This window comes from Anser anser, assembly GCF_964211835.1.
Source record: "Anser anser genome assembly, chromosome: 27".
NCBI lineage: Eukaryota > Metazoa > Chordata > Aves > Anseriformes > Anatidae > Anser > Anser anser.
The window spans coordinates 7,259,657-7,287,294 of NC_139748.1; the positions used below are offsets into that span (position 1 = coordinate 7,259,657).

A 27,638-nucleotide genomic window follows, 5' to 3' on the forward strand; every position below is an offset into this window, starting at 1 on the left:
GCTGGTCTGCGTGCTCTGGGGGCTCGCTCGCGGGGCAGCGCCAACGCGCCTGGGACCTCCCGGGGCCGTTCCCGGCGGCCGGGCCCTCCTCGTGCCCCGGCCCCGGCCGCCCCCACCCGTGGGCGCGCGAGGCCACCGGGCTCCCCCGGGGCGGGCGCGGGAGAGGCCGGGGCCCCGCGGGGGCGGGTGGCAGCGGGGGGCGGCCCCGCGGGAGGGTCCCCGGGGGGTGCCTGGAGCTCCAGCCCGGTCCCGGCCTCTGGGGTCCCGGGGGGGGCTCCTCGGGACGGGGGGGTCCCAGCCCCGCCGCGCCTCGTCCTCGGCCTCCGTCCTCTGCCTGCCCCTGCCCTGCTTGGGGCCGCGGCTCCCGGTGCCCCCCGTGCCCCTCGGGGCTGGGCCCCCAGCGCCTGACCGGGCGTAGGGCCGGGGGGGGGGGCGGCTGAGGGCCCCGCGGCCCCCCCCCATCACCTCGGGACTACAACTCCCGTCGTGCCCCGCTCCCCCCACCCGGACCGGAAGCGCAGCGCGTGCCCCCCGCTTCCCGTCGTGCCCCGCGGCCCCGGGCCGGAAGCGGCGCGCTCCTCCCAGCTCCCGGCAGGCCCCGCGCGTAACGGTCGCGGCGGGCGGGCGGAAATCCGGCGCCGCCCGGGCGGGGGGAGGCGGCAGGGAGGGAGGGAGGCGAGAGGCGCGGCCCCGCTGCGCTCCGCTCCGCTCGGCCCGGCCCGGCCCGGCCCGGCCCGGCCCCGGCCCGCCGCCGCCATGGGCTGCACGCTGAGCGCCGAGGACAAGGCGGCGGTGGAGCGGAGCAAGATGATCGACCGCAACCTGCGGGAGGACGGCGAGAAGGCGGCCAAGGAGGTGAAGCTGCTGCTGCTCGGTGAGGAGCGGCGGGGGCGGGAGGAGCCCCGCGGACACCGGGCCCCGCCTGGCCGGGCCCGGCCCCCCCCCCCCCCCCCCCCGGGGCTCCGTCCCCCCAGGGGCCCCGCTCCCGGCGGCGCTGCCCGTGAGCGCCTCGCCCGGGGGCTGCCCGGGCCCGGCAGTGCCCGCAGAGGGGCCGGGGCCGGGCTCCCCGCCCCGTGCTGCCGCCGCCGGGTGCGGCCGGGGCTGGGCAGGGAGCGGCGCCCCCCCCCCCCCCCCCCCCCGCCCTCGGGTCGGCGGCCGAAACGCGCTCGGGGCGCGGAGCTCGGGGCGCAGCGGCGGCGCCGTGCAGCGAGCGGGAGCCGTGCGGGGCGGGAAGGCCTCAAAGCGCTTGGCCGAGCCCGCGGGTGCTCTGGGGTCACCCGCCCGGTGCTGCCCTGCGCCCTGGGGCCGTGCCGGGAGGTGCCCGCGGGAAGGGGGCCCGCGGAGCTGCTCCCACGCTGCTGCTTCGCCCGGTCACGGCGCCCCTGGGTCACGGCGCCCCTCGTGCTGTGACACCCGGGGCTCCGCTTGGGGCCGCGCTGCTGGGTCCCACCTCAGGTGGGGGCGGGCGGGGTTCCTGAGCGCCCCAACAAAGGCGTCTGGTTCCTGCCCTGAGAACAACGGGCGGGGAACCGCTCCTGCCTTCCCAGGGGTCCCCCTCCTAAGGCCGCTTCTTTCCCCCTTCCAACTGGTTTTTGCTCGTATCGCTGCGAGAAGCGCCCTGAGCTCTGTGATCCGCGTGCACAGAGAGCGCCCTGGCCGAGGGTCAGGCCGACCCTTTATTCTGCGGGGATTTGCTCTGTCGATAGCAAGCGATGCTTGCGCGTCCTCAGGGAGAGTGCCCGCACGGCTCGGTTCTCCCTTCAGGTTTCCCGTGCCAGGTTTTCTCTGCGGTGCGGCGCTCTTTGTGGCGCCGTGGGAAGGCCCGTAAGGGTTTTGGGGCAGGGCTGCCTGAGCTCGGCAGCGGGTGACAGAGGCGGGGGGGATTCCCCGAAAGGTTGCCCGGTAATTGTCTTCAGAGCGCCTTAACCTGGAGCCTGGGTGAGACCCCACAACCCGAGCAGCGGCTGCGTTTTGGGGTTTCTGATGGCTGTGGGGGCAGCGAAATGCCTGCGGGCGCGCCGTCGGCGGTGGGGTCGCGTACATCGAAGCCCGGCGAAGCTCTTCTGGGCCGGCTGGGGAGGAGACCTGCGTCGGGCCTCGGGTCGGGTTCGTGCTCGGCCGTGGCCTGCGCCCTGCCTCCACCGGCACGGCTTTCTAGCCGAAAAATCAGCGGAAGGCTTCCCGGCGATCAAAGGGGGGTTGGCGGCGCTGAGCTGCGCCCTCCCCGCGCGCAGCTCTGTTACTGGGCAGGCAGAGCAGGGCAGCGAGCTGCCAGCAGGAGATAACCCGCGGTGGGAGCAAACGTCCTTTCGGGGAGGCATCGAGGAGCTGACGGAAAAGTTCACGAGCTTTTTCCATTGTTTGAGCACGCGTTTCTTTCACGGCGCAGCGTTCAGATGGCCCGGATAAGCGCTGCCTCGTGTCACTAGCTCGGCGCAGCTCCCGCGGTGTTTGTGTAAGCGGAGCCTCTCGCCGCCCTGCTGGTGCAGGGAAGTTGAGCAGAAACCCATTTCTCTAGAGATAAAAGTTCGGGCTCCGGATGCTCTTCCCCGGCCCTGTGAAAATCGCCGCCCTGCGTGGGGCTCTGCGGAGCCCCGTGGGGGGGGGGGGAAGGCTCCGCGCGTTCCTTGCCAGCCCTGGGAGCTGGTGGGGAGCGAGCGCCGCGCCCAGCACCAGGGGTTTTGTTCCTTAAACCGCGTCCTCTCGTGGGCAGAGGAGGCAGGAGGGGGTTGGCGTGTCCCCCCCTGCTCCCCAGAGCCTCCCCTGGACTGAGGTGGGACCCCGGAGGGGGTCGGGTGCTGGCCGGGGTGGGTCTGGGAGCCGCAGGTTTGGGCGGCAGCTCCCACGCGGGGGTCTCGGGGCACCCGGCACGCCTCGCTTGCACCGCGCCGCCAGTTGAGGAACCCCTGCGAGGCTTTCTGGCCTCTCCCAGAAGGAAAGCCGAGCGGCGCGCAGCAGCCGAGCCCGGGTCCTGCCGCCCCCTGCCTGCGAGGCGATGGGGGCTCGGTGCGGGGCCGGGCAGGGTCTGAGCGCGTGGCGGTGGGCGAGGGCTCGCCCCGGGACAGTGCCGCTCTGCAGGCGCGGGCACACGACGCGATTCGGCTGGCGTGGGGGGCTGGGGGGGGGGGTTCCAGGCGGGATGAGCGGCAAGCCGCAGAGGGGCCGGTGGCCCCGCACCCTGGTGCCTTCCAGAGGCGCCGCGCCAGGTCTTGGGGGGGCTCCGGGCGACTCCGAGGCACGAAGTCGCCGCTGGGTGCGCGCGGCCGTCCCGTCACACGCCGCGGAGAAGCGCGGCAGAAGCGTGCGAAAGGCCTCGGGGCGGGCGGGCGCAGCCGGCCCCAAGGGGAGCGTGCGCAGGGCGTGCCCGTGCCCAGCCCGCTGCGGGGTTACGGCGTTCGGGTGCCCCGCGCGATTACGCTGAAGGGCTCTTGCTGATTCAGGCAGAAATAATTAAAAGCGTAAGTACGTTCTAAAATAGTCCTCATCTGCATAACGACCCAAGCAAACCGCCGGCTCCGCTGCTCCGGGAGACCTCCGCTTTCCTCCGAGGCTGTCTTGCCCCCCTTTTTCCCCGATTCACCGCACGTTGCTCAGCCGGACGTGGCTGTGCCTGCGTGAAGGGCGGAGCGGGGCCTTCTGGGGACGCACACCCAGGCGAAGCCGTTGCTGCCAGGTCCGTAGCAGCGGCTTCCCTGGGCTTCTCTCGGCGCCGGTGTGTCAGGGGGCCGCTGGGCACCGGGCCCGGCCACCCCTCGCCTCCGGAGCCGCTCGGCGCTCCCTGCGGGGCGGCTGCCGCGTGCTACCCTCGCGGCCCGAGCGCTCCTCGTGACCCCTGGCCACGCGAGGGTTTTCTCCCTGGCGCAGCAGGCGGGGTTATGCTTCCAGAAGGCGATTTAGGCCCTCGGTGCGGTGAGGGCTGTTGGGGGGAGCTGCCGCGTCAGCGAGAACCCGGCTCGTGGCGCCTGGTGCCCGGCCGGGGCTGAGGAAGGCTCTCCGTGCGCCCACCGCTGCCTGGGCCGTGCCCGCATTGCTGCTGCCGCTCCGCTCCTCGCGGGGATCGGGTGCAGGATCCGAACCCTTCTGCCTTCACCCCCCAGGATCGGCTGCAGGCAGGAGAAGGGCCGCTTACACATGAAGCGCTCGCCGCGGGGCGGTTCCATTTCACAGAAATCCGCCTCGAGTTCTGAGGCTTGGGGCCGGCCCCGCGTGGCGCGGGGCGGCTGGCGGGGGGCTCAGCACTGCGTCCCCTCCTCCCAGGGCTCTCTGGACGGGGTTCAAGCTCCATCAAACGCGGAGGCAGAGCATCGAAATAACTTTTCTTTTTTAAACAAAGAGGGATTTTTTTTAATTTGAACGTGGCTCTTTTAAAGTTTTGAGCAACAAGCTCGCACGCAGCCGCAGAGGCGCGATGCTCCTCGCTTCTGGCACCCGAGGTGCTCCTCCCTCACGGGAGCTCGGTGGAGCAGCCCCAGGGGGCTGGCGCTCGAGCTGGCTGCGGGTGGTCTCGCAGCGCACCCCGCACGAAGCCGGGCGGCGCCTCCCTTGCTCGCCGCGCCATCGCCTTTTGTTCCCGGCCCCGCACAGCGATCCCCAGCGGCCCGGCCGCCGCCGGAGGCACGTCTCCGGTTCCGTGTTCTCCCAGCTGGCGTTTGGTCACCGCTCCGCCTCGCTCGCCCGTCCCTCCTTACCGCGGCGGCGCCAACTGGGCCAGCTCTGAAAGCAACCAGGAGCCGGGCCCCGGGCTGGGTGGGGGCACGGGGGGGGCTCCGGGTGCCGGGGTCTCCGTGCTCCAGGAGCGCGCTGCTCCCCGGTGGGGAGCTGGCAGGGGGCTGGCAGGCTGCCCCTACCCACCTGCTTGTTTTGATAAGTGTCTGTAACAGCTCAGGGCTGTTGTCCCGCCGTCACAGTCAGTGGGCGTTCACCTTCAGTCCACCCAGGTCGCAAGGAAGAACGAGGCGCTCGGGCAGCCGTGCTAGCGAGGAACTTTTCTTTGCAGCCCCTTGCCCTCAGCGTTCCCCCCGCGTCTGCCCGGCCCAGGTCTCTGCCGCTCTGGGACACGGCTCCCACCTCGGGGGCCACGCGGGGGGGTCTGCCTGCCGCCGCGCCCCTCCTGCCGCGTCCCTTTCCTTCCTGGGCCTCCTGGTTCGTGGCCCGCAGCAGTCGGTCAGCGCCGCCGGCCCCCCTCTGCGCTGCGGGGTGGGGGTTAGGCAACGCGGCCGTCGGTCAGGTGTGAACTTTGATTTGGTTCTCGCCGTGGAGGAAAACAGCTGTGGTTGGTTGCTTTCCTTCTGCAGGAAAAAACGGTGTATCAAAGGTAAACCGGACGTCACAGGGCTCGGGCCGTTCCCATTGCTTCGCGCCGTCTCCCAGATGTTACTGTGGCCGGCCTTCGGCGCTTGGCCTGCAGGAGTCCCCCCGTGCCCCGCTGCCGCCCTGCTCCGGGGGCGATCGCTGCCTCGCCACCGGGTCGGAACCCGCCGGGTCCGTGGGCACCGGGGTCTGGCCCTGCCACAACAGCGGGCGAGGACAAAGCAGCCTGCGTCCTCCAGGGCTGGCTGTTCCTTCTCTCCCCAGTTTCTACCTTTTAATTTTACCAAAAGGGAGCTTTTTCCTTTTTATTTGATTTCTTTAGGTTTGTCTCCGCCTGGTTTTGTGCAGTTCCTCGGTGCCGGGGGCGGTCGCTCAGCCGCCTTCGAGAGATGGCCGCGGGCAGCCTGGAGCCCGCTGGGCGGACGCGGGATCCCCTGGGCCGCCTCCAGCCCCCCCCAGAACGGTCGGGCGAGGAGTTTTGGCCACGTTTGGGCGAGGAGCCTCGAAGGGAGAGCTTCGCCCGGCCGTGGGGTGACGCCGCCTGCCCCGCGTGCTGCAGGTGCCGGCCCTGCCCCAGGTCTCTCCCCAGCTCCCCGTGAGCCCCGCGTGGGGCAGCCGCTCCAAGGCTGCCTTAAAAATCTCCCCCGACACTTTAAGGCAGCGCTCAGGCGTTCAAAGCCTTTCTGTGAAATCGGGCTAATGCCCCAAAAAGGTTCAAGGCAAAAAGAAAAAGGCGTAAGGTTTGGGTGCTTAGGGGCCCGTGTTGCTTGTGAGCCATTTGCAGCTTTGTGGTTTCAAGCCTTAATTTTTCGGGCTTACACAAACATCGATGGCCAAATAACGTAGGCAAGACTCTCTCCCTCCCTTTTCCATAGGGGGGTGACGTGGGGCTCGTATGGAAAAGATCCGCAATTGCGTGCAGCACCAGGGCTGTGTTGGGAACCCCCACGTTGCGGCGGGGGCCTCCGGGGTCACGGTGGTGCCGGGGCTCTCGGTGGTGAGGTTTTCAGAAGGGCTGTCTGCAGAGGATCCTCTGCTTCTGCTTCATGCGGGGCACCCCCGGCTCGTCCCGCACCCCCGGCTCGTCCCGCACCCCCGGCTCCTGCTGGCCCGGGCCGGGCCCCAGCCAGCCGCGTGCCCTTTCGGTTGCGTGCTTTGTTTTTTCCCAGCGCGTGGCCGTTGCTGTCGCAGCGTGTCAGCCTCAGCTGTCCTGGTTCCCGTTGCCTTTTCTAACAGCAGCTGTCTCCCCCGGGGCCTGGCACGGCCGCCCTCTTTTCCGGCGGCGTCCCCTTCTCCTGATTGCCGGGTCCTGCAGTCAGCTGAGCTCCCCCGGCCTCGCGCTATCCAAGCGCTGAAACAACCGAAACATCCCTGCGAGGGGAGATGTGGGCGTCAGCGGGGCCGGCGGCGCGCCCAGCAGGCGGGGATGTCGGGGCTGGAATTGGTGCCGGGCCGGGGGTGCGCGGGGTGCAGCCTCCTGGAAAACCGCCTCCTAGGAGCGCGTTTGCGTGGAAAGGCGAAATGTCCCCGGCTGTTTGCTAGGGAGGGGCTGGAGTAAATGTTGACAGAAGGAAACATCTGTGCTGCTGGGGAGGTGGCGTCCCCGTCCCCCCCAGGGACGCTCACGAGCGCTGGAGCAGCCCCTGCTCCGGGGGGCCGGGCTCCCCCCGGCTCCCTGCTCCTGCCCAGCCGGGCGGCCCCACGTCGCCCCCAGGGCCGTTCCCGGGCCGTTGGCTCTGGCAGACCCTGGGAGCTTCGGTGGGTTTTGGGGCTCGGCGAGGGTTGAGCGTCCCCCGTCCGGGCAGCGAGGTTTCTGCCAAGCCCCTGCTGCGGTTTCGCAGCGGGCGCAGGCTGTTGCTGCAGTTACAAGCTGTGCGCGGCCTCCTCCAGAGGCTGGGGATCAGCAGCGTGTCAGCCTGCTAAATGTCTGCGCTTTAATGGATATTCCAGGTGCATCCCTTCCACGTCTCGAGGGAGAATTTGTTTTGGCAGCAACCTGGTTTCTCTCCTGAAACTTTCAGATGCTGCAGGGCTTCTCCCCTTAACTGGGGGGGGGGAAATCCTCGCCTGCAGTTCTGATCGAGCTCTGGAAAAAGCACGTTACCTACAATACCGCCTGAAACAGGGCGCTGGCTCGGTGCTCGTGTCTGGGAGGCGCTGGCAGTCTTTGGCCTCCCTTTCCCATTTCCTCAGCGGGGTGAACGAGGAGGTAATTTCTTTAAAAGCGGCCGTTTCACCTGGAGCGCAGCCGCGCGGGCCTGGCATTCCCGGTCCGCTCCGTGTTCTCCTGCCCTGCTCGTCGCCCGCTTCCCCGTGGTCTTGGGAGCTCCGGGCTGTGCGGGGCCGCTTGGCTCCGCACCGCGCGTCGCAGCATGGCCTGGGGCTGCCTCGGGTTCCCCCCGTCCACCCCGGGGGCGAGCGGGGGCTGGCTGGGGGCCTTTGCCCCGGCCGGCCTCCGGGGGAGCGATGCTGGCCCCGCGGGGCGAGCGGAGGAGCAGTGGCTGCAGGGAGGTCTTGCCGAACGCGCCTCGGTCGGGGGGGAGCCGCTTCTGCCCAAGGCCGCAGGAGGTTCGGGAGGGGGAATCGCCCTTCCTTCCCGGGGCGCGCGGGCGGAGCTGTGGGATGAGCGCGTTCCTTGCTGCCAAGCCGGGAGGCGTCGGACTTGCGAAGCCTTCTCTGCACGGAGTCACGGCGGCCCCGCTCCGGTCAGCCCCGGCTTCTCGTGGCGAAAGGTGAGCGCCCTGCAACCAAAGCAGAAAGGAGAGGCTGGCTTTGTGCTCGGCAGTGAGTGCCCGAGCGGCGTTCCAAGCCTGCCGCTCCTGGGCCCAGTAACATCCAGTGGCTCAGTTCCTGGTTTCTGAGCTCCTCAAAGCGCCCCGGCTCTCCTGGAGGCCTGCGGGCCCTGAGCACCTCAACACCGCGCCGCCCGCTTGCGCTGTGCAAAGCGGGATCCAGTTCCTGCTCTTTTTCCTGCTAAAGGTACGGGACTGAGGCTTAAGCCCTGCTGCAAGTGCCACCAGCAGGCACCGGGGTAAATGAAGCTGCGTGCGCCCGGGCGCACAGGGTGCGCTGAGCGCCGGTTACCCCGCGCCTGATGCGCATCGCTTTGTGCAGACCCCTTGCAGCCCCTCAAGTGACTTGGAACGAGGCAGAGCAGCAGCGCGCGCGGGACGTGCAAATGTTTAGACAAACTGCAGGCCTCAGAGGACAGAGATGAGACCTGGAGATGTTCAAGCTAGGGCTGGAAACTAAGTAAAATGCAAACAACTGTGAACATTTGGGAGGGGGTGAGGTAAAAGCGCAGGTGGCCAGCGAGAGGGGGGCCCTGAAAATGCCACGGGCTGCACGGGAGCACGCCGCGCCGGTGTTGTGGGATAGACCAGGGCAGAGTTAACGCGTTGGGTTTTTTTCCTGAGCAATTTGGAGGAGACGGTGCCTGACGCCAGCCATCGCCTTGGAAAGCAGCTGCTGCCCCAGCAGGAGCTCCTGGCGAGGGATTGCGGTGCTGCAGGGCAGGCGCTTCTAAATGAGCGCTTAACGAGGTGCAGGGACGGGGGGCCAGGCTGGGAGCAGCCGGAAGATTTCCCTCGGGAATCCCCTCCCAGAGGAGGTGGCAGCTGCAGCCGGGGGAGCCTGTCCTGGGCCGCCTCTCTTAGGGAAAGGGGGAGAGGGCGCCGCTCGCTTTTTGCTGCCCCTCAGCAGCCGGAGGGTGAGGAACGGGCGCCGCGCTCCCCAGAAGCACGGGCTGCTGCTGTTTGAGGCCGCTGCTGGGGTGCGTGGGGTTGGAAATGGGAAGGGGAAGAGTTAAACGAACGTGGCTCGAATTAGTGTTGTATAACCGCCTTGGCTGTGTCGGCACGGCACAATTGTGTCTGATGCTGTTTTGTCACCCGGCTGACAGGCAGCGCAGGTTCAGCGATGCCTGCTGCAGCAGTGCGTTGTTTTAAGGCAATCCGAGGAGACGGCAGCGAGCCTGGTAACGAGAAAAGGGCCAGGGCTTGTGCTCGGGAGCCTCCTCCGAATCCCCGTGCGGGGCTCTGCGGGGAGGCGGCGGCGCCGAGGCTTTCCCATCGCAACGGCCAAGCGAGGGGGACGCTCACCTGCGGGAAGAAACACGGGGGCTTGGCGGAGGAGCCCGTGCGCGGAGCGGGGCGGAGGCGCCGGGTGCGCGGAGCCTCACCGCTCCCTGTGCGCGCTCCCCGGGGCTGTCAGCGCTGTGCAGCCAGCAGGGCGCTGCTCTGGGTGTGCCCCTGCCAGAAGCGCGCCCGCCAGAGGAGAGGCGGGCGTCCTGGGGGGGGCAACAGGAGGAAAGAGCCCGCTCAGCGGGAGGATGCTTCCCGCAAGCTCCGGGTTTCGGACGGAGCGCTGCTGTGCTGGGGAGCCGCGTGGCACTGTGTGCTTCAGGCCTCCGGGGTTCGCTTGGGTGAGAGGTGTTAATTCCCTCGGAGGTCTGAGTAAAGGTGTGGGGGATTCTGCTGAAAGCACGCCTCGTTGTTCTTTCTTGCTAGCGTTTCTTCAACAGCTTTAAAGATGGAATCTGTTTTATGCTGCCTGGCCTGCCTGGAGCTGGGTTGGCAGTATCTTCTCCTTGAGACTTGAGGGAAGGAAAAAAAAAATTGACTTATGCTTAGGAATAATTTGAAAGTTGAATTCTTTGGTTTCCAGACATGGAAGTATTTTGTCACGAGAGACTCTAATCTGGTAACCCTGCAGCCTAGACCGAAGGCTAATTGATTTAAATTGCACCATGTGCCCTATCTCGGAAGCAGTTTCCGTACTGCGCAGGGCAGCTGCTGGTGCTGCCATCCCCGAGGGGGATGGTGAGGCGGATAACCTCAGAGCGGTGGCTGCAGAATCGGTGCTTAAAGGAGTCCGTGCCCAGCCGAAGCGAGCAGAGCGCCGCACGGCCCCGGCAGCGGCACTGTGGTGCTCAGACACCAGCGTGTCCCTCGTCACTTCTCCGAAGCAGCAGAAACCCCTGTCCTGCCACTCTGCGTAGGGGGGACGGAGGCACAGCCCTGCGATACAGCACGTGCAGGCGTCGTTTGACTTCAGCTTCCTCCCAGCTGACAGCCTGAGAACCCGTCATCCAACGGCTTGTCCTGCTGCGAAAGCTCGCGCTGGGGGAAGAACCTGATCTGCATCCCCTGTCTTCAGCCACCGAGAGCTGTAAAAATATTTGACCGCTTGCTGGCTTTGAAGCTCCCTAGGAGGAAATGCACGTTCAGCTTGAAAATGACCTTGTCTGATGTCGGGGAAGCTTTCTGTCGTAATTTAATACAGCAGCAGAGCCTCAGGAATCCACGTCAACATCTGGGAACTGACGGGTGCGCTGGGAGTGGAAATAGAAGCGCGCGTCTGTACAGACAGCGTGGTCCTCGCTCGGTCCTGGGACGATTGCCGCCTTCTTCCGAGGGCGGCGGCAGGCCTGGGTTCAGGTTGGCGCAGCGCGCTCGCAGCCGGTGAACGGCAGCCTGCGTCTGGCTGCTGCGCAACGGCAGCAAGCAGTCGTCCTGTTTGCTCCTTCCCAGCCATCGCTGTAAGCCCTACCCCGACGTTCTCGCAGGTACTTCGCGTTCCTCCAGGTTCTCTCCAGTATTGCCCTTTCCTCCACCAAAACCCTCTTGGCTGAGTGGGGAATGTGAAATGAGCGAGCTGGAACATGTACGAAGTTCCAGGCGAGGAAGTAGCACACCTATCGCGCTCCCAAAGCCGACAAAGCAACCTCGTGTCTTCGGGAGCTGGATTTCTCGGTTCCTGTGCCAGCGTGGCATCAAGCCGCGAGACCGGGCAGTGAATTCTCTTTTTTTTCAGCAGCAGCACTGCTTTCGTGCCCGATTCGTGGTGCTGTTCCTGGGAGCTGGCTTTCCCAAGGCTTCAGGGATACAGGAGTGGAACTGGAATGCAGCGTAGTCCGCTCCGGATGTTGCCCGAGGCTTGGGAAACGCTCTTGTTCTGGAAGAGCACTTCATCTACTTTTTTTCTAGAGAAGTACACCACAGCCCAGTTCTCACAGCTTCCTTTTATACCTGAAATTTGGTCTTTCCCCATTGGTCTGATAACCTAAAGGGGGTTCTCCTCTTCCAACAAAACTCTCCTTGCTGGTAGCAATGCCGCTCAGGGTCCCCACTCCGCCAGTTCTCAGTGTGCGCTGGGGCACCCAAAGTCTTTGTGCTGGAAGGGAACGGCAGTCTGGGTCCCCTGGCCCAGCCAGGACACCCTTACTCACGTAACCAAATCCAGACAGGCTCAGCTTCATTCTTCGGGCTTCAGCAAACCCAGTTCTGCAGCTCGGGGCGAGCCCTTTGGGCCGAGGAGCCTGAAACCCGCGGCTGGTCCTGCTTGTTTGCAGGCAGCTCCTGCTGCGCCTCGCACGGGGCAGAGCAGAGCCGGGTGTCCGCGGGCACGCGGTGACTCGGGCGTGCTTTCTGCCTGCTTTCTGCCTGCTTCATCTCTGGCACGGGCCTCGTGCGGGCAGTGCCGCCCGGCTGCTGCTGCCGCGGGGCTCGGCGAGCCGTGGTAACGAGCCGTGATAACGCCGTGGCTTTGGGGCACGAAGCCGGTGCCCGCTGCGCCGGTGGGCAGAGGTGGCTGCTGGCCTTGCTGCGCCCTGGGAAGCGGGTGCAGAGCGCTCTGTGATGCCTTGGATTGAAAGCGACGTTGGCGAAAGGAGCCTCATACTCGGCGGACAGGAATAAGTCAGCCCCCCGGGGTGTGCAGGGGCTCAGCAAGGCAGGTTGCTCCGTCCTCTGAAGGAAAGCCGCCCGCGATGCAGGCAGGGCCGGGTGCCGCCGCCCGCAGGCCGGGTACTTCAGCGGGAAGTCGTCCTGTGGCAGGCGCTCATTTCCCAGCTAAACCTGCGGGTCTCCTTGTCCTCAGTTCCCCAGAATAATAAAGCTTGTACAGTGGGAAACGATGGAGAACAGAACTCGTTAATCAATTACAATTTGCCGTGCGCGTGCTGTGGGTGGGTGTGCCGTGGTGGAGGTGCCCGACCCGTCCCGTGGCTGTGCTCCCCGTGGGAAGCGGCGCGGGGCGAGCGGCTGCAGCGGGAGGCCAGGTCCCCGCTCCTCCTGCCGGTGACTCACGGGTGCCCGGGAGCTGCCACTTCAAGCCTGGGCAGGCGTCCGTGGGGTTCTGCTGCGGTGCTTGGGAGGCACCTGGCTCAGCAGCGACGGTGGTGTGCTTCCCGCTGCGCTGTAGTAATGCGGCGCGGGGGCGCGCCTGGGTTTTTCCAGTTTGGAACATTATGGGCGGCATTTGGCTGACCGCAGAGTGGCCGAGGGACCTTGCAGGATCCATCCCGGTGTTCCCGCTCCGACAGTAACACGGTTCTGGCCTTTAATGTCTCAAGCTGCTTCACCTGGATCTGCGCGCACAATGCGTGCACGTTTTTGAGCTCTCTTCTGGGTCTGCCCCTTCCTCTGGATGCTGTACAAGATCGCTCTGAGTTAGCTGTTCCTTGTGAAAATGCCCCGGGATCTGGGGTTTATCCACCCGGTTATTCAAGGCCAGTGCTTTTATCTTGCTCGGCTGGGTAACGGCGGGCAGGACCTGATGGCATCCATGCATTTAGCTGCGGGGCTGCCTCGGACTGGAGTTAGCGAGCTGGAAACGCGGGGTGGCGGGCAGACAGTCTGTTAGATAAATCCTCGTCCCAGCTTTTCAGACGTGCCTCCCAGGTAGCTCCCCACGCTGACTAGGAAGCGTGCTCTGGAAGTCCAGCAATTCTACTTTGCTTTTTGAGCAGATGGACGCACAATGACCATCAGCATCTGTAAATCCAACCTGAGGAGGGTGCAGCTGTGGGTGCCATCCCTCCCCCGGGGACGGTACAGCTGCTGTGGGGCTCTGCTAGCGGCAGCAATGCACAGGAAGCATCTCATTCCGAACCCTGTCAACCCCTCTGTTGGAAGTGAGGAGGGCGCAATCTGCTTTTCTTTCTAACTTCATGTCGTTGCTAACTGGGATTTGTTTGTGCTTTTCAGGTGCTGGAGAATCTGGCAAAAGCACCATTGTGAAGCAGATGAAGTAAGTGAGAGTGCAGTCATGGGAACTGCATTTCAGTGCAAGATGAAATAAGCAGTCTGTGGTGCCCTTCTGGTTTGGCTTGGGAGTGACGGCTTGGTTTTCTTCCAGGATTATTCATGAGGATGGCTATTCGGAGGAAGAATGCAAACAATATAAAGTGGTTGTCTACAGCAATACTATCCAGTCCATCATTGCAATCATAAGAGCCATGGGAAGGCTAAAGATAGACTTTGGGGAAGTTGCCAGAGCAGTAAGTATTTCACTTATTTCCCTTAGTCTGAGTTGGTGCTGTGAATTGTGTTAATGAATCCTGGAAATTCTGTCCGTGACGCTCATAGTGGAAGCACGTTTGTTACAAGATGCATTAGTGGGAGGGACGCTTCACGGTCTGTAGTTTGAATGCTCAAATAAATAAATAAAAATCCCCAAGCATTTGTCTAAGGTATTTGAATTTTTAACAAAGCTCTTAGTTTTGGTTTAAATTGCTTGACTTTGGATGTCAGTCCCCAGTAGTGTTTCAAGGCGTTGTGCCAGTTAGTCTTTAAGCTGAACTAAATAAGCCTTGATCACACTCGTTGTCTGAGCGTTCTGAGGATTGGAGGCGCTTCTTTACCATTCAGTTCTGCCGATTCCTTGTGCTCTTACCGGTGCTCACCACCAGTGCTTCAAGCTGGTAGAAACTGAAGAGAAGAAGTCTTAATTGTCATGGTGGGGGAAGGCACAGGCAGAATGGGAAGTCAGAAGCTCCTGAAAATGAGTAGGAGATGGGAACTGTGTATTCTGGGCGGTGGCTGCACAGCCTGTGACGTTTGCTGACTTGCACTGATTCCTTGTGCTTACAGTTAATACACGGTAAGTGAAGTAACACACTTTGCTTCTTTGTGTTGCAACTGCAGGTATTTGGAACTTAAGGTATAAAGTGTCCTTGCTGAAGGGCATATGTTCACTTGCACGCTAACCTAGGCTGTTACTCAACTGTTCTCCAAACCCACCCTGGCATTCTGCTCCACCTTTCCTCTGAGCTTGTGCGGGCTGAGTGGTGATCTCAGCCTGGCTAATGTGGCTGGAAGGAGGAAGATGTTAAAATCCAAGTTCCTTTTTCGGTTGACCTGCCCAGGCTTAGCTTGCTTTGCAAAAGCAGAACAAGAGCTGAACGCCAAGAATTTTCCAGTGCCCCGAACTACCCTGAAGGGCAAACAACTTGTTACAGTTTTCTAGGACGAGACCCAGGGTAACTAAATCTACTGCCTCCCAGCAAACCACAGCGTATGACTTGTCAGCGTAGCACTGTACCCATAAGTGCAGCACGTGCAAAGACTCATAACTGAGCTCCAGCTCTTTATTGCGGTGATTTAGACCTTGATTAAAATAATTTAGGTGGCTGTTGCCTAGTGCTAGGGAGGTACCCTTTGGAGTAGCAGGCAGACTTGACTCTTTTCCAAGCTTTGATGGTACGTGCTGGGCAGTACAGACACAGATACTCGTTGGAGAGGAGCAGATATTAGGAGGGAGACAGTCTGCTGCAGTTGAGAACTTGTTGGGATAGCGAAAGGTCTCTTACATCTCCTGAAAGGAAGCTGGCAGGTCTGATCACTGCAGAAGTAAACGTCAGTGTGGGATGCAGGTCAGCCTGTTTTCCACTTTGACTGCAGGACGAAAAATAACTTGGTGATTTGGGGGAGAAGACTGCGTGGCAGAGGGGAACATGACTCCTTAGTGCAGTTGCTGCAGCCTGTAAGACAGTTTCTGGTGTTAAGTTTTGATTTCTATTTTTTTTCTTCGCCTCTTCTTGCAGGACGACGCCCGTCAGCTGTTTGTGTTAGCTGGAAGCGCCGAGGAGGGAGTGATGACTGCTGAGCTAGCTGGTGTGATCAAGCGGTTATGGAGAGATGCTGGGGTTCAGGCCTGCTTCAGCAGATCAAGAGAATATCAACTTAATGACTCTGCATCATAGTAAGAGACCGTTACTGGCTTCTGGGTTCTTCACAGCAAACCAAACACTGGTCCTCAGAAAGGACTTCATGGCTGCAAGCAGACAGAAACCGCTTCCAGAGTGGGTGGACAGAAACCGTAGTCTAGCTGGGCTGGTGTTTCTCAGGGCCTGGCTCTCAAGCTGACTTTGTGCTTTAGCTGATCAAAGTCAGTTTTCCTGTATCTTTTTCCCGCGTATAAGACTGGAAAAAAGAAAAAGCATTCCTTGTTTTGAGCCTAGGTGAATTTGGCAATCTGTAGTGGAAGAACAATGTACCACCTTGCATCAAGATCAATTGTTGCAGCAGATGGTCAGCGACACGACCTTTACTCCTTTCCCTGCAGAAGGGAGTAACACTTCCTGAAACTGAGCTTCTGATTTAACTACCAAATTCGCAGTGACCACCAGTTTCCAATACTGGCCTCTCCCGATACTGGCAATTCAGTATTCATATAGTTGTTTTCCTTAACAGCTCTCGCTACACTTCTGTTTCTGTGCTTAACATCACAAAGGCAGTGCTGCAGGCGAGCTATAAACCTGCTTACTGTTCTGTTTCTAACATGCACACAATTGCTTAACAATTGGAAAGTTACGACTAGATAAATAGCGAGGAACGCTGTAGGCTGCTGCTGGCAGCTGGCTGGAATTAATGAGAATTTTGACCAGAATGCCTCATCTATTTCCGAGAGGCAGGTTAGTGCAGGGAAGGGAAACTGTTGCTTTTGAAAAACAAGGCAGTTGTTGCTTTTTTCTTTATGGAAAAAGTTGCATGCTCGGTCTCTCTAGAGCAAATGTTTTAAAAGTCAGAAGGGATGACTTTGGGGTCAGGCATGCTTCCTGATGTCCACCTGAAAATTCTTCGGTTTGGCCAAGTTTTATGCCTTGGAAAATTAGTTTGGAAGCGCTTTATAAAGAAACTTTAGATGAGTCACAGCTGAGTTGCCTGCAGGCTCTCTGTGCAGAGCAAATTTTAGCTTGAAAATAAGCAAGAATTTTGCTAAAATTGTAACACCTCGGCAGATGATCATGGGTTTAGATCAAGGTGAGTGAGTTGACAAGAAGAGGCTTAGATTCTTGAGTACCTTTGCAGCATACGAGGAGGAAGCTTCAGATTCAAAGGGAGAAAAAAGGTTAGATGAGAATCAGTGAGAGAATAGATTTAATAAAAAAGATGTGGGGGAGAGAAAGAAAGCTGAAGATCTTCTTGCACACAGGATCTGAGGCAGAAGACGTAAGAGGTTGAGTGGAGCTTAAGGAGGAAGCTAAGGTGGGGAGCCCTGGCTTTGTGTCTTGGTGGTCTGCCTGGGAAGATGATGTGAATGAAGGCAGGCGGGAGAACAGGGCATGGAGGGGCCAGCAACAAGGCGGCTTTGGGAAGAGGGGGTGTAAGCCTGCTTGAGTGCTTACATGACTTCACCTGACCGCTTTTCAAAGACCGGGTTTTAGTGGGTTGTTCCCGTTCCTCAGTATCTGTGTCACGTCCCATCTCGGGTACGTGTGGACACCTGCTGGGAAGAGTTGCTCTAATGGGCTGGCGTCAAATCTGCAGCAGAGAGATTTCAGCCTGTTGATGACCCGTGTGGCATTTTTCTGATACAGGCGTCAGAATTTTGCTTCCTGTCCTAAGACCGCAGGAAGTTGCATGAAGACAGCATTGTTTTTTGAGTCAGTCGCCAGGCAACTCCGCGGTTAGGAAATGCTGCGAGTGGGCGCAGAGCGCAGTCACGCAGGTCAGGAGCTGGTTTCTTCCACGAGCCCCCTGCCTTGCTGACGGACAGAACGAGCGGCCAAGGGAGCGTGCGGCCAGCGTTCGCTCCTCTTTGCACAGCGTGTGGCCCCTGACCTGCCTTATCTTCTGGTGTTTCTTAATTAATTCTCTTGTCCATGCTTAAAGGACGGATGTCTTCCAATCCCTTCTCGTGGTGGTGATCACGTAGGTAGTAGCTTTTGTGTGCAGTTCTGCTGGGGGAGCGTCACCTCTGCGCCTTTCGGTGGCTGTTACAAAGAGGGCTGAAGTGCCAGGGCCAGCAGCCGGTGCCCTTGTTGGGGCGGCTGGTTTTCCAGCTGCAGTTCTGCACTGCACTGTGCGTCAAGCCTGGTGCTGGGCTCCTGGCGTCAGATCAGAGCTGAGGGCCTCTGCTGAGACACCCGAAAAGGAAAAAGAGCAAGATACAGATGATCACTTGTGAAAATGAGGCGGCTTGACTTATCAGGAACTGACAGGAGAGCTGTGGCAGAGTGCCAGGATTTTCAGGGTCGCGTCAAATTCTTCTGAAAGCTTTTCTTCCCGCTGTTGCCTGCCTGAGCCGTTCCCCTTGTGCAGTGCGGATCCTGCCCGTGGCGCGGGAGGTCACCCTCGTAACGGTGTGCTTGTTGTGCACGTGCAAAGGGCGGGGGCAAACTCCCGAAGATAACCGCTGGTGACACCAATCCAAGCGGTCTGTCCTGGAACCTGAGCCTTCTGCACGTTTTCTCTTGTGTGTGGTTTGGTTTTTAGAACAGTTGAGTTAACTCTTGGTGTAAACTGTGGGTATTGAAACACTGGCAGAAACGCTCAGTGTCTTCTCTTAGGCACCATCTGATAACGTCCCTCCAGCAACTGCCGTGCTCTTTTGGTGTGACGTTCCGAACGTCCCTGTTTGCCATATGGCAGTTTCCCGTTTTCTTTACCTCTGACGCGAGCAAACAGCTCTCCCTAGATCACCTCTCCTGTCTCCGGTGGGTGCTGTGGAGAAGCATTTGGGAACCCTGTGCTCAATTCTTGGTGTCACAGCTACAGCAAACGAAAACCTGTGTGGATGCTAAGGCTTATTGTCTTGCACATCTCTGCAGTCGCCTCCATCTGATACTTGTAAGCGTTGGTAAGCGGATAGTGCTCTAAAGTATTTTGCTTGCTGCTATTGCTGCTTTTTCCGAAGGTCGTGCAGGCACCAATCTGCAGATACTGTTGGGAGCTGTCTGCAGGCAATTAGCATACTTTCGGATGAACTGTTCCATATTCTGGCATTTCTTGTCACGCTCCCAAGTGCCAGTTCTGGCCTGAATTCCCTTACAGTTATGTTGCTGGGTAAAACCTAGATTTCTTTTTATTGTATTTTCTTCACTTTCAAGTAGAAGCCCTCCCATGTGTCTCCTGGTGCTGCTTTCTTGTGATTCCTCTCAAGTAGCACCACCTTGGGATCACAGTTCAAGTTTCAGATGTGATTTTTTTCATCAGCAGGCCTGTGCTGCAGACTTAGGGTCTGTCTGAGCTGCTCCAAATGAGCATTTGTATTGATAAAGGTAACAAGCAACATTCCCTTTTCCTGGAAATCCTGCTCTGTTACCTTGTTTTCTGCTTTGCTTAATGTCGTCTTCTGCCAAAATCCACCCAAAGATGCAGGGAAAGAGGAGACAGACTTCCAAAACAGACGTCCTTTAGATACAGGCTTCACCAGGTCCTCACCCTTTCTCTTCTTGCTGCAGGAAGGCTTGGCTGTAGATCAAGTCTGTGTGAACCGACCGCCTATGGAAGGAGGAATACCGTTTGCATTTTCAGGCTGACGCGGACGGGTTCTTGTGCTAAGGCTTCTGGAAAGCTCGGCGTTCGGTGGCTGCAGATACAAACCCAGCTGGGCACCAGGCTGCGCCTCCTGGCAGCGGGTCCGAGGCAGGCTTTGTCTGCGGCGCTGCCTCCCGGCTGCCGGGGCCGCCCCTCCCTCCCTCCCGCAGCGCTGCCTGCGAGCGCCTTTCGTAAGAAATGCTTTGTATGAATCTTTCAGAGACGTTTTTGGCCTTGGGAGCATTTTTTCCAGCACTGAAAGGAAACATGACTGAATCGTTAGGAAAATGCCACTCCAGGGCTCGTGTGAGTGTGTGGAGGAGGGGAATTGTGTTTTATTCACCTCCTGAAAGCTGTCCGCTCCGGAGAGCCCTGCCGCTGCTGCCAGTGCTCCTTAGCAGAGCAGTTGGCCTGAGCGTCAGTCAGGATGGTGCTGAAGCTGATCAGGCTGCAACTACACATCCACGCATGCGTCGGTATCAAACCGGGGCCGGACCAGCACAGCACATCCTGGGAAGGCTTGGAGGATCTAACGCAAGTACGGGTTATGCTGCAGGCTTTTGGTCAGCATTTCTGTGCCCAAAGCCTCGTTTTCAGAGTGTAAAAAAAAACAAAAAACAACCTTTTTGCAAGCTTGCATTTGCAAGGTGGTGTTGAGCATGAGAAATAGCTGGTTCTGCAAACACCCGGGTGCGAGGTGGGGAACAAGTGTCGCAGCCTCAGCGTGTGACTGCAGCCCGGTGACAAAGGAGGTTGTGAAAAGGGCTGCGAGCTGCGTGGGATGTGGCAAGATTCAGTCAGGTGTACATTTTTAGTTCTTGAAACAATATTTTAGAGGAACATCTGTAAACTGGGTGATGAGTAGCTCGAAGCCACGAGTCTCAGACCGTGCTTTTCCAGCTTTTTCAAGTTCCACTCAGTCAGTATGTCGTGGAGGGAAACGGAGGCGATCAGCCCGGACTGGGCTTCTGCAGCTGGTGGGAGGCGCGCGGCGGGCACGGTGGCTTCTGCCCCTGGCGAGCCCCGGATAGCTGGAGGGGGCTGCGTGTACATGGGATCTAGTAGCAAAAAATCCCCTGCTCAGAAATCCAACTGCTTCGGCATTGTCATGGGGTCTGGTATTTGCTTGCCCTTGGAGTCCCTCTGAATTAATCTGGCCGAGTTTATTTTTAAGGGAACTTGCAGATGGAGCACTGCTTAACCTGATACACCTTGTTCCGCTGATCGATATGCAGGTGTTCGAGTGGCACTTTGCAGTGCAGCTGATGGGAGATGCCCCTATTCACTCCTCCCGGCTGCCTAAAAAGCCTTAAGTGGGAATTATACCAGCTTCATGGCCCAAACTCCTGAAAGCTGGCAATTAGGAGCAGATGCTTTACAGCCTCAGCTTGCACATTTATCATTTCAGTGATGTGGGGCAGCCCTGTGACCTGTATCAAAGCCAAGCTGTCAGAAGTTGCTGGGTCAGTTCTCAGGTTTCATTTCCATCTCTTCCATTGGTTCTCAACCACCGTGTCCCAGCTAAACTAACACTGGTAGGAAAGAGGATAAACGCTTGGGCAAGTTACGTCCTCAGCAGAAATACTTACCAGAAACCTAATGAAGATAGCTACCTTCCAAATTCCGTCTTACCGAACTGAATCTAAAGCCGATCCCAGGCGTGAGTTACGGGCGCCGCGTTGCTGTGAAAGAGCAGTTTGCAAACCTCTCATCCCACTGGACCGGAGGAGGGAGTGAGGGGAGTTGGCCTGTCCTGGGCTAAAACCCAGGCTAAAACCACTTGCAGATCCCAGCCCTCGGAGGAGAGCCCCGCGGTGCAGGGCGAGCGCTGGCAGGAGGCTGGCGGGTGGGCTGGGTTCTGCTGGGGCTCAGAAAATAGGTCAGCGCTCTGCCAGCGCCCGCCGGCGCTCCTGGCAGAGGAGGGAGATGCCGCTCGGTGCGCTGCCTGCTCGGCGACAAAGGCGAGTGAAATTTGGGCGCAGCATTCGCTTGTGAGCAAACCCTGACCTGTGATGCTGCTTGCTTGGCAAGGCAAGGTCGTTAAGATAGCGTAACAGCATCGTGCCACCGTGACGGCAGTACAGTCCTGTGCTGATTATAAAACACGCGGGGTGAAGGTGTGCCCATAGCTGTCAGAGGTAATGCTCTCGCCTCGGGTCCCCTCCGAATGGAGCTGCAGTCATCTCTTCTCACCGGTGGAAGCAGAAGGCTTCGCCGTCCTCGTAACAGGCAAAAACGAGCTCGGAGGTGTTGCTGGCTAGGGCGCGATTTATGGTGCTGCAGGAAACGATGTACCCGAGAGCCAAACTTCAAAGGGAATCTGCTGAAGCTGAAATGGAGTCGGGGTCCCGGTGGGCACGGTGCTGTGGTGCCATGGAGAAACGGGCGCTTCCAGCAGCCCTGGGCAGCGGGCGCGCTCTGTGGGGCTGCCCGCAGGCACGCGGGCTTCCCAGCGTGTCGTGTTTGCTGCTTGAAAGAGTTACAACTTTCTGCTGCATCCCCCCAAAAGCTGGGATTAAGGCACCTCCGGTCGTTAGTTTGCTGTTGCTGAAGTAGGTGCATGAATCTGCCTGCTGTGGGGGCTGGTCTTTACGCTTAATTCCTTCCTGCTAGTTCGTTTGATGTATCCTTGCCCTTTAAAGTGAGCCACTGGATTTATTGCCTTGTGCTTTGATGTGAAAGACCTTGACTACTTTGAATTGCCCCAAGAGATAGCAGTCTTGGCATGGCTTCTGCATCAGCAGTACCTCTTGTGCTAGCCTCTGATTAAGCGTTGCTCCTGAGCAGCTGAACGCCACCCAGCACGTGCTGCACGGCCACGAGGGGGGTAAAAAAATGATAGAAACCACCCCGAGGCAGACCCAAGGGGGTTTGTCTGTTTGCCGTGTGTTTGAGGTCTGCATTGTGTGAAGAGGATGAATAAGTTCTGTGATGACTTTCTTCTGCAGTTTATAAAAGATTCACAGCAAGCATGGAGGCTAAAAAAAGCGCATCTTGTGTTGTCTCTTCTGGTTTAGTTACCTAAATGACTTGGATAGAATATCCCAGCCGACCTACATTCCGACTCAGCAGGATGTTCTGCGGACCAGAGTTAAAACTACAGGCATCGTGGAAACGCACTTCACCTTCAAGGACCTCTACTTCAAGTAAGTGAAGGGCAGCGTGCGTCCCTGTGGGCTGCGGTGATTTCCGCGGTGCGCGGCGGTAAGATCCGCACCCCCGCTGCAAAACGCCTCGCGCTCTTAAGTGTCCTCGCCTCCGTTGTACTCCCTCTCTACTGGCGTTGCTCACTGGAGATACTGGTTTGACTTTTATTTGCCTTCTTCTATTCTTTTCAGCTGCTTTTATGTTGGAATCGCGCACACAGGTACTGACTGCTTGTTTACAGGATCAGAAAAAAAAATACTAAAAGGACACTGACTCCTGGCTTTTGAGTTTGAACTTAACCCCTTTCTTTGAAGTGGAAGAGGAGGGCTCTCCCTGAAGACCCAGCCTTGGCTCTGGGGTGCATGGTGTTCACGAAGCTGGTGATGACTGCTGACTGACACTTGCTGCAGAGCAGGAGCGGGGCATGCAGGAGGGCTGGGGACTGGCTGCCTCCGCGTGACGCTGCAGAGGTTGGGACTCGCCTCCCCTCTCTGCCTCCTAAATTCAGCCCCTGAGGGGCTCAGCTCCCAGGTCTGGTCCTGGCAGTGTCCCTTTCAGTGTCACTAACCAAGCTCCCTCTAACCTCACAGCAGCTGCTAGCGTGCAGTCGAGCCGTCTTCCCTGCTCTTGGTCTGCTCCTTAGAAAATCCTCGCTTTGGGTCACGATCGCGCTCCTAACAACCAGCCTGGGGCCCTGGGGGTGGGCAGCGCTGTCACAGGACGGGGGTGTAGGAAAATGCAGTGTCTGTATCTTGGGCGAGTTCCCTCCATCCTGTAGCAATGTTTTCAAGCCTTTGTTGCTCAAAGCCTTGAAATAAGCATTTATTGGCTTATTTTTAGTTTGTGTTTGAAAACAGTTTGGAAGAGCTATAGCAAAAATCCATGTGTTGCTTATAAAACTCGATCCATTTGCACGCTGTTTGGGAGAGCGGTACATTTTGGCTTCTGAAATGTCCTAACTTATGAACTGTTCTAACAAAAATGCACAAACACTTTGCGTCTCAGAACTATTTATATGGCTTCTGGTTCGTTTAGGGAAAGCTTGTCTTCCATCACGATGTATTGGGGTTAGTATTTCCAGCTGCAGTGTGTGGTGCTCTTTCAGAAATCATCACTTAAAAATCATCACGTCTGACTAATGGGAGAGTGAGCTGGAGGTAGCAGGCATATTTGGTTTAATCATTGTAGCCCTTCTTTCAAAGTGAAATGGCTGAGCACTTTATGCACGTGCCTCGGAGGGGGTTGCTCTTTCCCCCACCTCCCCAGAGCCACACGAGGTGTCTCATCTCAGAGGGATTTGCTCCACAAAGGAAAGCATTAATGCATCTTAAACCCTGAAGCTGCCATCTTTCCTGCGACGGAAGCCTTGATGTTAAATCTCAGACATTAATAATGGGCTGAGGTAGCTTTAGCATAACTGTGACTTGAATTTGGATTAGCTTGGAGAAGCTGAGTTGTCAGGGATGCTATTCCTCTTCGGATGTCTCTGCGCTAACAGCAGAGAGTAATGGCGAATAATGCAAGCTAAGTAAACAGCCGGTGTCTTCGCAGAGATTTTCATCTTTCCTTCTGTGGTCCGCTGGGACGGTTTACCTTAAACAGAAAATTGGAGTTAGCTGAACTGCTCTTCTGGCTCCCTTGTTTGCTGTCATGAAGTTGTATTGCTTTTGGCCCACACTGGATAGTGTCTCTTGTCTCTGTGTTTGCTGTGATAACAAATCGATGTTTATGATTTCCATAGCTCTTGGATATTGACTTGTATCTGGCTTGATTTAATTAAGTCGCAGCGCATCAGAACATAGTGGGCAACCCTGCATCTCATCAAAATGCTTCGGTGAGCGGGGTGTTGTAACCATGCAAGGTGCTTGCATCTCTTCTGTAGCCAGAAATTCTGTAAGTAGCCGAAGCCTTTAAACTTCAGTAGACAACAGACACTTCTTTTTTAAAAAAAAAAATACATAAAGCTGTTTCTTAACCTCATTAATTCTTCCGAGTCCCAGCAGTAGCATGCAGGTAGCGTGTTCCAGATAAGCCTTTGTCAGACGCAGTGTAAATGAACTGGAAGAGCTGGCTGTGAGTAGGTGTTTGGAGTCCAGTCAAGCAAATGGATTGTTGCTAAGGAAATCAGAGACAGAGAACAAAATAAGCATGCCCTGGTGAATCAGCAGACTTCTGGATAGTGATGTAGGTGAACCTCTAGTTCTTCCTGCTGAAATTGCTCTAAAAAGAATTCAGTGAATTCTCCTGAGGAAGGGAGGCTCCGCGTTGTTGGCCCTGCTGATGGAAGGCTGCGTACCTGTTTTTCCCTAACTCCTGCTTGTTGGAAAGTCCTTAGCTGAGCCTCTCCATCTCTTGTGGACGGGGTGGTGGCCAGGGAGAGAGGTCTCCATAGCTCCTGAGACTTTTCTTCTGCCTCTCCCAGGATGTTTGATGTTGGTGGCCAGCGGTCAGAGCGGAAGAAGTGGATCCACTGCTTTGAAGGCGTGACAGCAATTATTTTCTGTGTGGCCCTCAGTGATTATGACCTTGTCTTGGCCGAGGACGAGGAAATGGTATGTCATCGAGGAGTTAGTAACGCCTGGCTGGGTGGCCCTGTAGCAGAAGGGAGGTGGAAGCGAGTGCAGACCTTATCCTGTGTGGGACGGGCACGTCTCTAGATCGTTCCCTTTGTTATGTGGCGGTTGTTCCCTGAAGTGACCCGGGAGCTGTAAAGAAGAGCGCTTCCTTGCAGCAGCCAGCGGTATCTTGCCCCAGAAACAGAAAACCGTAATGCACAAATAAGATTTTCCCCAGGGCCTGTGTACAGGAGGGTGGCTCACGGTGCTGGCCCCGCAGCCTGTTCCCCGAGGTGTGAGCCCCTCCGTGGAGGATCGGGCACGGGCTGGGGGAGCGGCGGGGTGAGGCAGCACCAGCCTCTGCTCAGGGCCACACGCGCTCTTCCTGATGCGGTGACAGCGAGGATATCCGTGTTTAGCAGCGTAATGCTTGGTGCCTTAGTCTGGCCTTTGTAGTAAAGCCTGTCTGCCCCCGCCCCATCCTCCCCAAATAACTCTGGAGTGATGCATCCCCCTCTTCTTCTTTTACTTTTCAGAACCGGATGCATGAGAGTATGAAACTGTTTGACAGCATTTGTAACAACAAATGGTTTACAGACACGTCGATCATTCTTTTCCTGAACAAGAAAGACCTGTTTGAGGAAAAGATTAAGAAAAGCCCACTAACGATCTGCTATCCAGAATACACAGGTAAGGTTGGGCTCGTGAAATGGCATCTTGTTTGCATCACCAGGGCCAGCAATGAGTCAGTTAAAGCCTACACGATCCAAGATTATCTTTTTCCCTGTTCCCTTGACTCTGTCTCTCGGGCAGCATCTTTGAGCTGTCCAGCTAGCTGATAACTCATTGTCTCAGGAGGGACGTGGTTGTGCATGTCTGTGGTTTGGAACAGCCTTTGTCCATGTGTTTTATGGCCTGGAGTGTGAAAAGCAAAGACACTTAACAGTGTTGCACTTCAGCAAGTCAAGGTCACTGTTTTCCACATTGTACTAGGACAATGCTTCTATTTAACCTCAATTTTAGAGGCTATCAAGCTTATCCACGTCCTGGGTAAGGCCCTTGTTCACTCTGGTGTCTGTTTCAGCAATAGTCTGTTCTGCAGCCCTTCCCTGCTGCCGCCTGCACAGGGATGGTGCGTTACGTGGTCAGTGCTTGAGGCATTCAGATTTTTGAAGCTGCCCTTCCCTCAAACCTGGTTGTTCCTGTCCTTGTCACTCTTGCAGTATAGCTGTTTCTGGCATGAAGCATTTTGGTAGCCGATGCGCAGCGTTCCCTTTTGGACCTCGCAGGTCGCTCGCGAAGAGGCGTGGTGGTGATGTTCCCGTCTCTGGGCGCAGGGGCTGGGCTGGGGAGCAGCCGGAGACTTGCAGCAGGGAACGACTTGTCCAAGGTCACTGGGCAGAAGCTGGGAATAGACTTCAGATTTGCAGGAAGGGGTTAATGGTGGATTTGGATTTGTAGCTGGATAAGGCAGATGGTTGCAAGCAGCTTAATATGTGCTTAAAAGATCTGTTCAAAAACTCTCTGCTGTGAACTGCTGGCTGAAGTAAGGGCTCTTATCTTTCTCAGGCTCCAACACATACGAGGAAGCAGCTGCGTACATCCAGTGTCAGTTTGAAGATCTGAACCGAAGAAAAGACACCAAGGAGATCTACACGCACTTCACCTGTGCCACTGACACCAAGAACGTGCAGTTTGTGTTCGATGCTGTTACAGATGTTATCATTAAGAACAACCTGAAGGAATGTGGACTCTATTGAGAAGGGGCGTGGGAAGAAGGTAAAGCTAAGCTGCTTGGCTGCGCGCAGAGTTTAAGCTTTGCACACCAGCTTGGTCTGGCTTTGTCTTGTACCGCACTAATGCTCCGTGTTCTCTTTTCAGTTCTTATGATGTGGCGTTTTGAGAACCAGACTCTTTGCTGCCTCATGGGGACAGCTGCAAGCATGAACAGGACCAGGGAAACGAAAACAGCATGCAGAATCGTTGCATTCTTTAGCACAATCTTCTGTATTAGGGACCTTTTTATTGATATGGGATGTTGAAGTTAGGTCAAGATGGAACAACCGTTAGTGTGACTAGATCATCCTGGCATCGTTTGGATGGCGTAATCTCAAATGTGTACAGCTGTTGTGAAGTTAAGGTGCTGGATTCCAGACCTTCGATATGTAGCTTTCTCTCTTTCTTTGGTTAACAAGCCACCACTAGTCTGTTTTTAAGGTTTTTTCCATCAAGAAAACTATAACTTTACTAAATTTTATTTCTTTATTTGCAAACAAATCTTGTTTTAAAAATAAAAACAAAAAAATCACTTAACTATGCACATGTGACCAGATCATGCAGAAAGTATTCCTCTTAGCAGGAACTCTTTGTTTTTAACACTTGGTATGGTCAGAATTTAATATTTCTGCAACTACTTAATGGATCCTTAGAGCTCTTACGGCGATAGCTTTGGCTTTTTCTGATGTGTAGTTTGTTACCGTCCTGCTACCATAAGGCTTTTTGAAGAAGCTTCTGCAGCAGGATATACAAGTCTTTTTAGTTTCTGGTTAGGGGTGAACCTGGTTTATGCTGATATCCAAATGGGATTTATACTGTGTGGTAAGCATAAAGCCAGCTTCGTGGTGAACATGTACCTGGGCTGCGTCAGTTGGAGAGCTGAAATGCCGAGCTCCAAATTAGATGGAAAATGTGTGCTGCTACAGAGCTACTAAATCAACCACTTAGATTCTTGTGCATTTTCGGTCTAAACCGGTGGGCAATTTTTTAAAGGGTGCACTTTGTTCTGCATTTACCATGGCTTTTTCTGTTCGGAGACTCCTAAACGGTATTGACAGCATGCCTTTACTTTGTATATGTGGTGCCAAATTCTTGTTTGCCATTGTTTTTACTGTAGTAATGTTCAGAACCAGTCAGTACATTCCTTTGCTGAACCATTGCATTTAGACTCTTTTCCCAGTTTGTCATGTGTACAGTTTCAATCTGTTATAGTTGTTGGCAGTATTAAAACGGTGAGTAAACAGTTGAGCCTTTTCCCTGGTTTTTGTAATTCCTCCCCAAGTTCTCTCCCCTTCTGCGCTTTGCC

General features: G+C 57.3%; 1 protein-coding gene across 1 annotated transcript; it reads left to right on the forward strand.

Annotated features, from left to right (window-relative positions):
* Positions 1-545: 545 nt before the first annotated feature.
* On the forward strand, positions 546-27,575 carry GNAI3 (G protein subunit alpha i3). Its single transcript, XM_083813035.1, has 9 exons — positions 546-874; positions 13,299-13,341; positions 13,450-13,591; positions 15,137-15,294; positions 21,872-22,000; positions 24,424-24,553; positions 25,093-25,246; positions 26,126-26,335; positions 26,438-27,575. The coding sequence occupies exons 1-8, from the start codon at positions 757-759 to the stop codon at positions 26,314-26,316; spliced, it is 1,065 nt and encodes a 354-aa protein (XP_083669161.1). The 5' UTR covers positions 546-756; the 3' UTR covers positions 26,317-26,335; positions 26,438-27,575.
* Positions 27,576-27,638: the final 63 nt, after the last annotated feature.

Excerpts from the sequence above, each read along its gene's own strand:
- GNAI3 (XM_083813035.1), top strand. The coding sequence starts at position 757 with ATGGGCTGCACGCTGAGCGCCGAGGACAAGGCGGCGGTGGAGCGGAGC. Across the intron at positions 875-13,298 it reads GGTGAAGCTGCTGCTGCTCG|GTGCTGGAGAATCTGGCAAA; the intron begins GTGAGGAGCGGC and ends TGTGCTTTTCAG. Across the intron at positions 25,247-26,125 it reads CTGCTATCCAGAATACACAG|GCTCCAACACATACGAGGAA; the intron begins GTAAGGTTGGGC and ends TATCTTTCTCAG.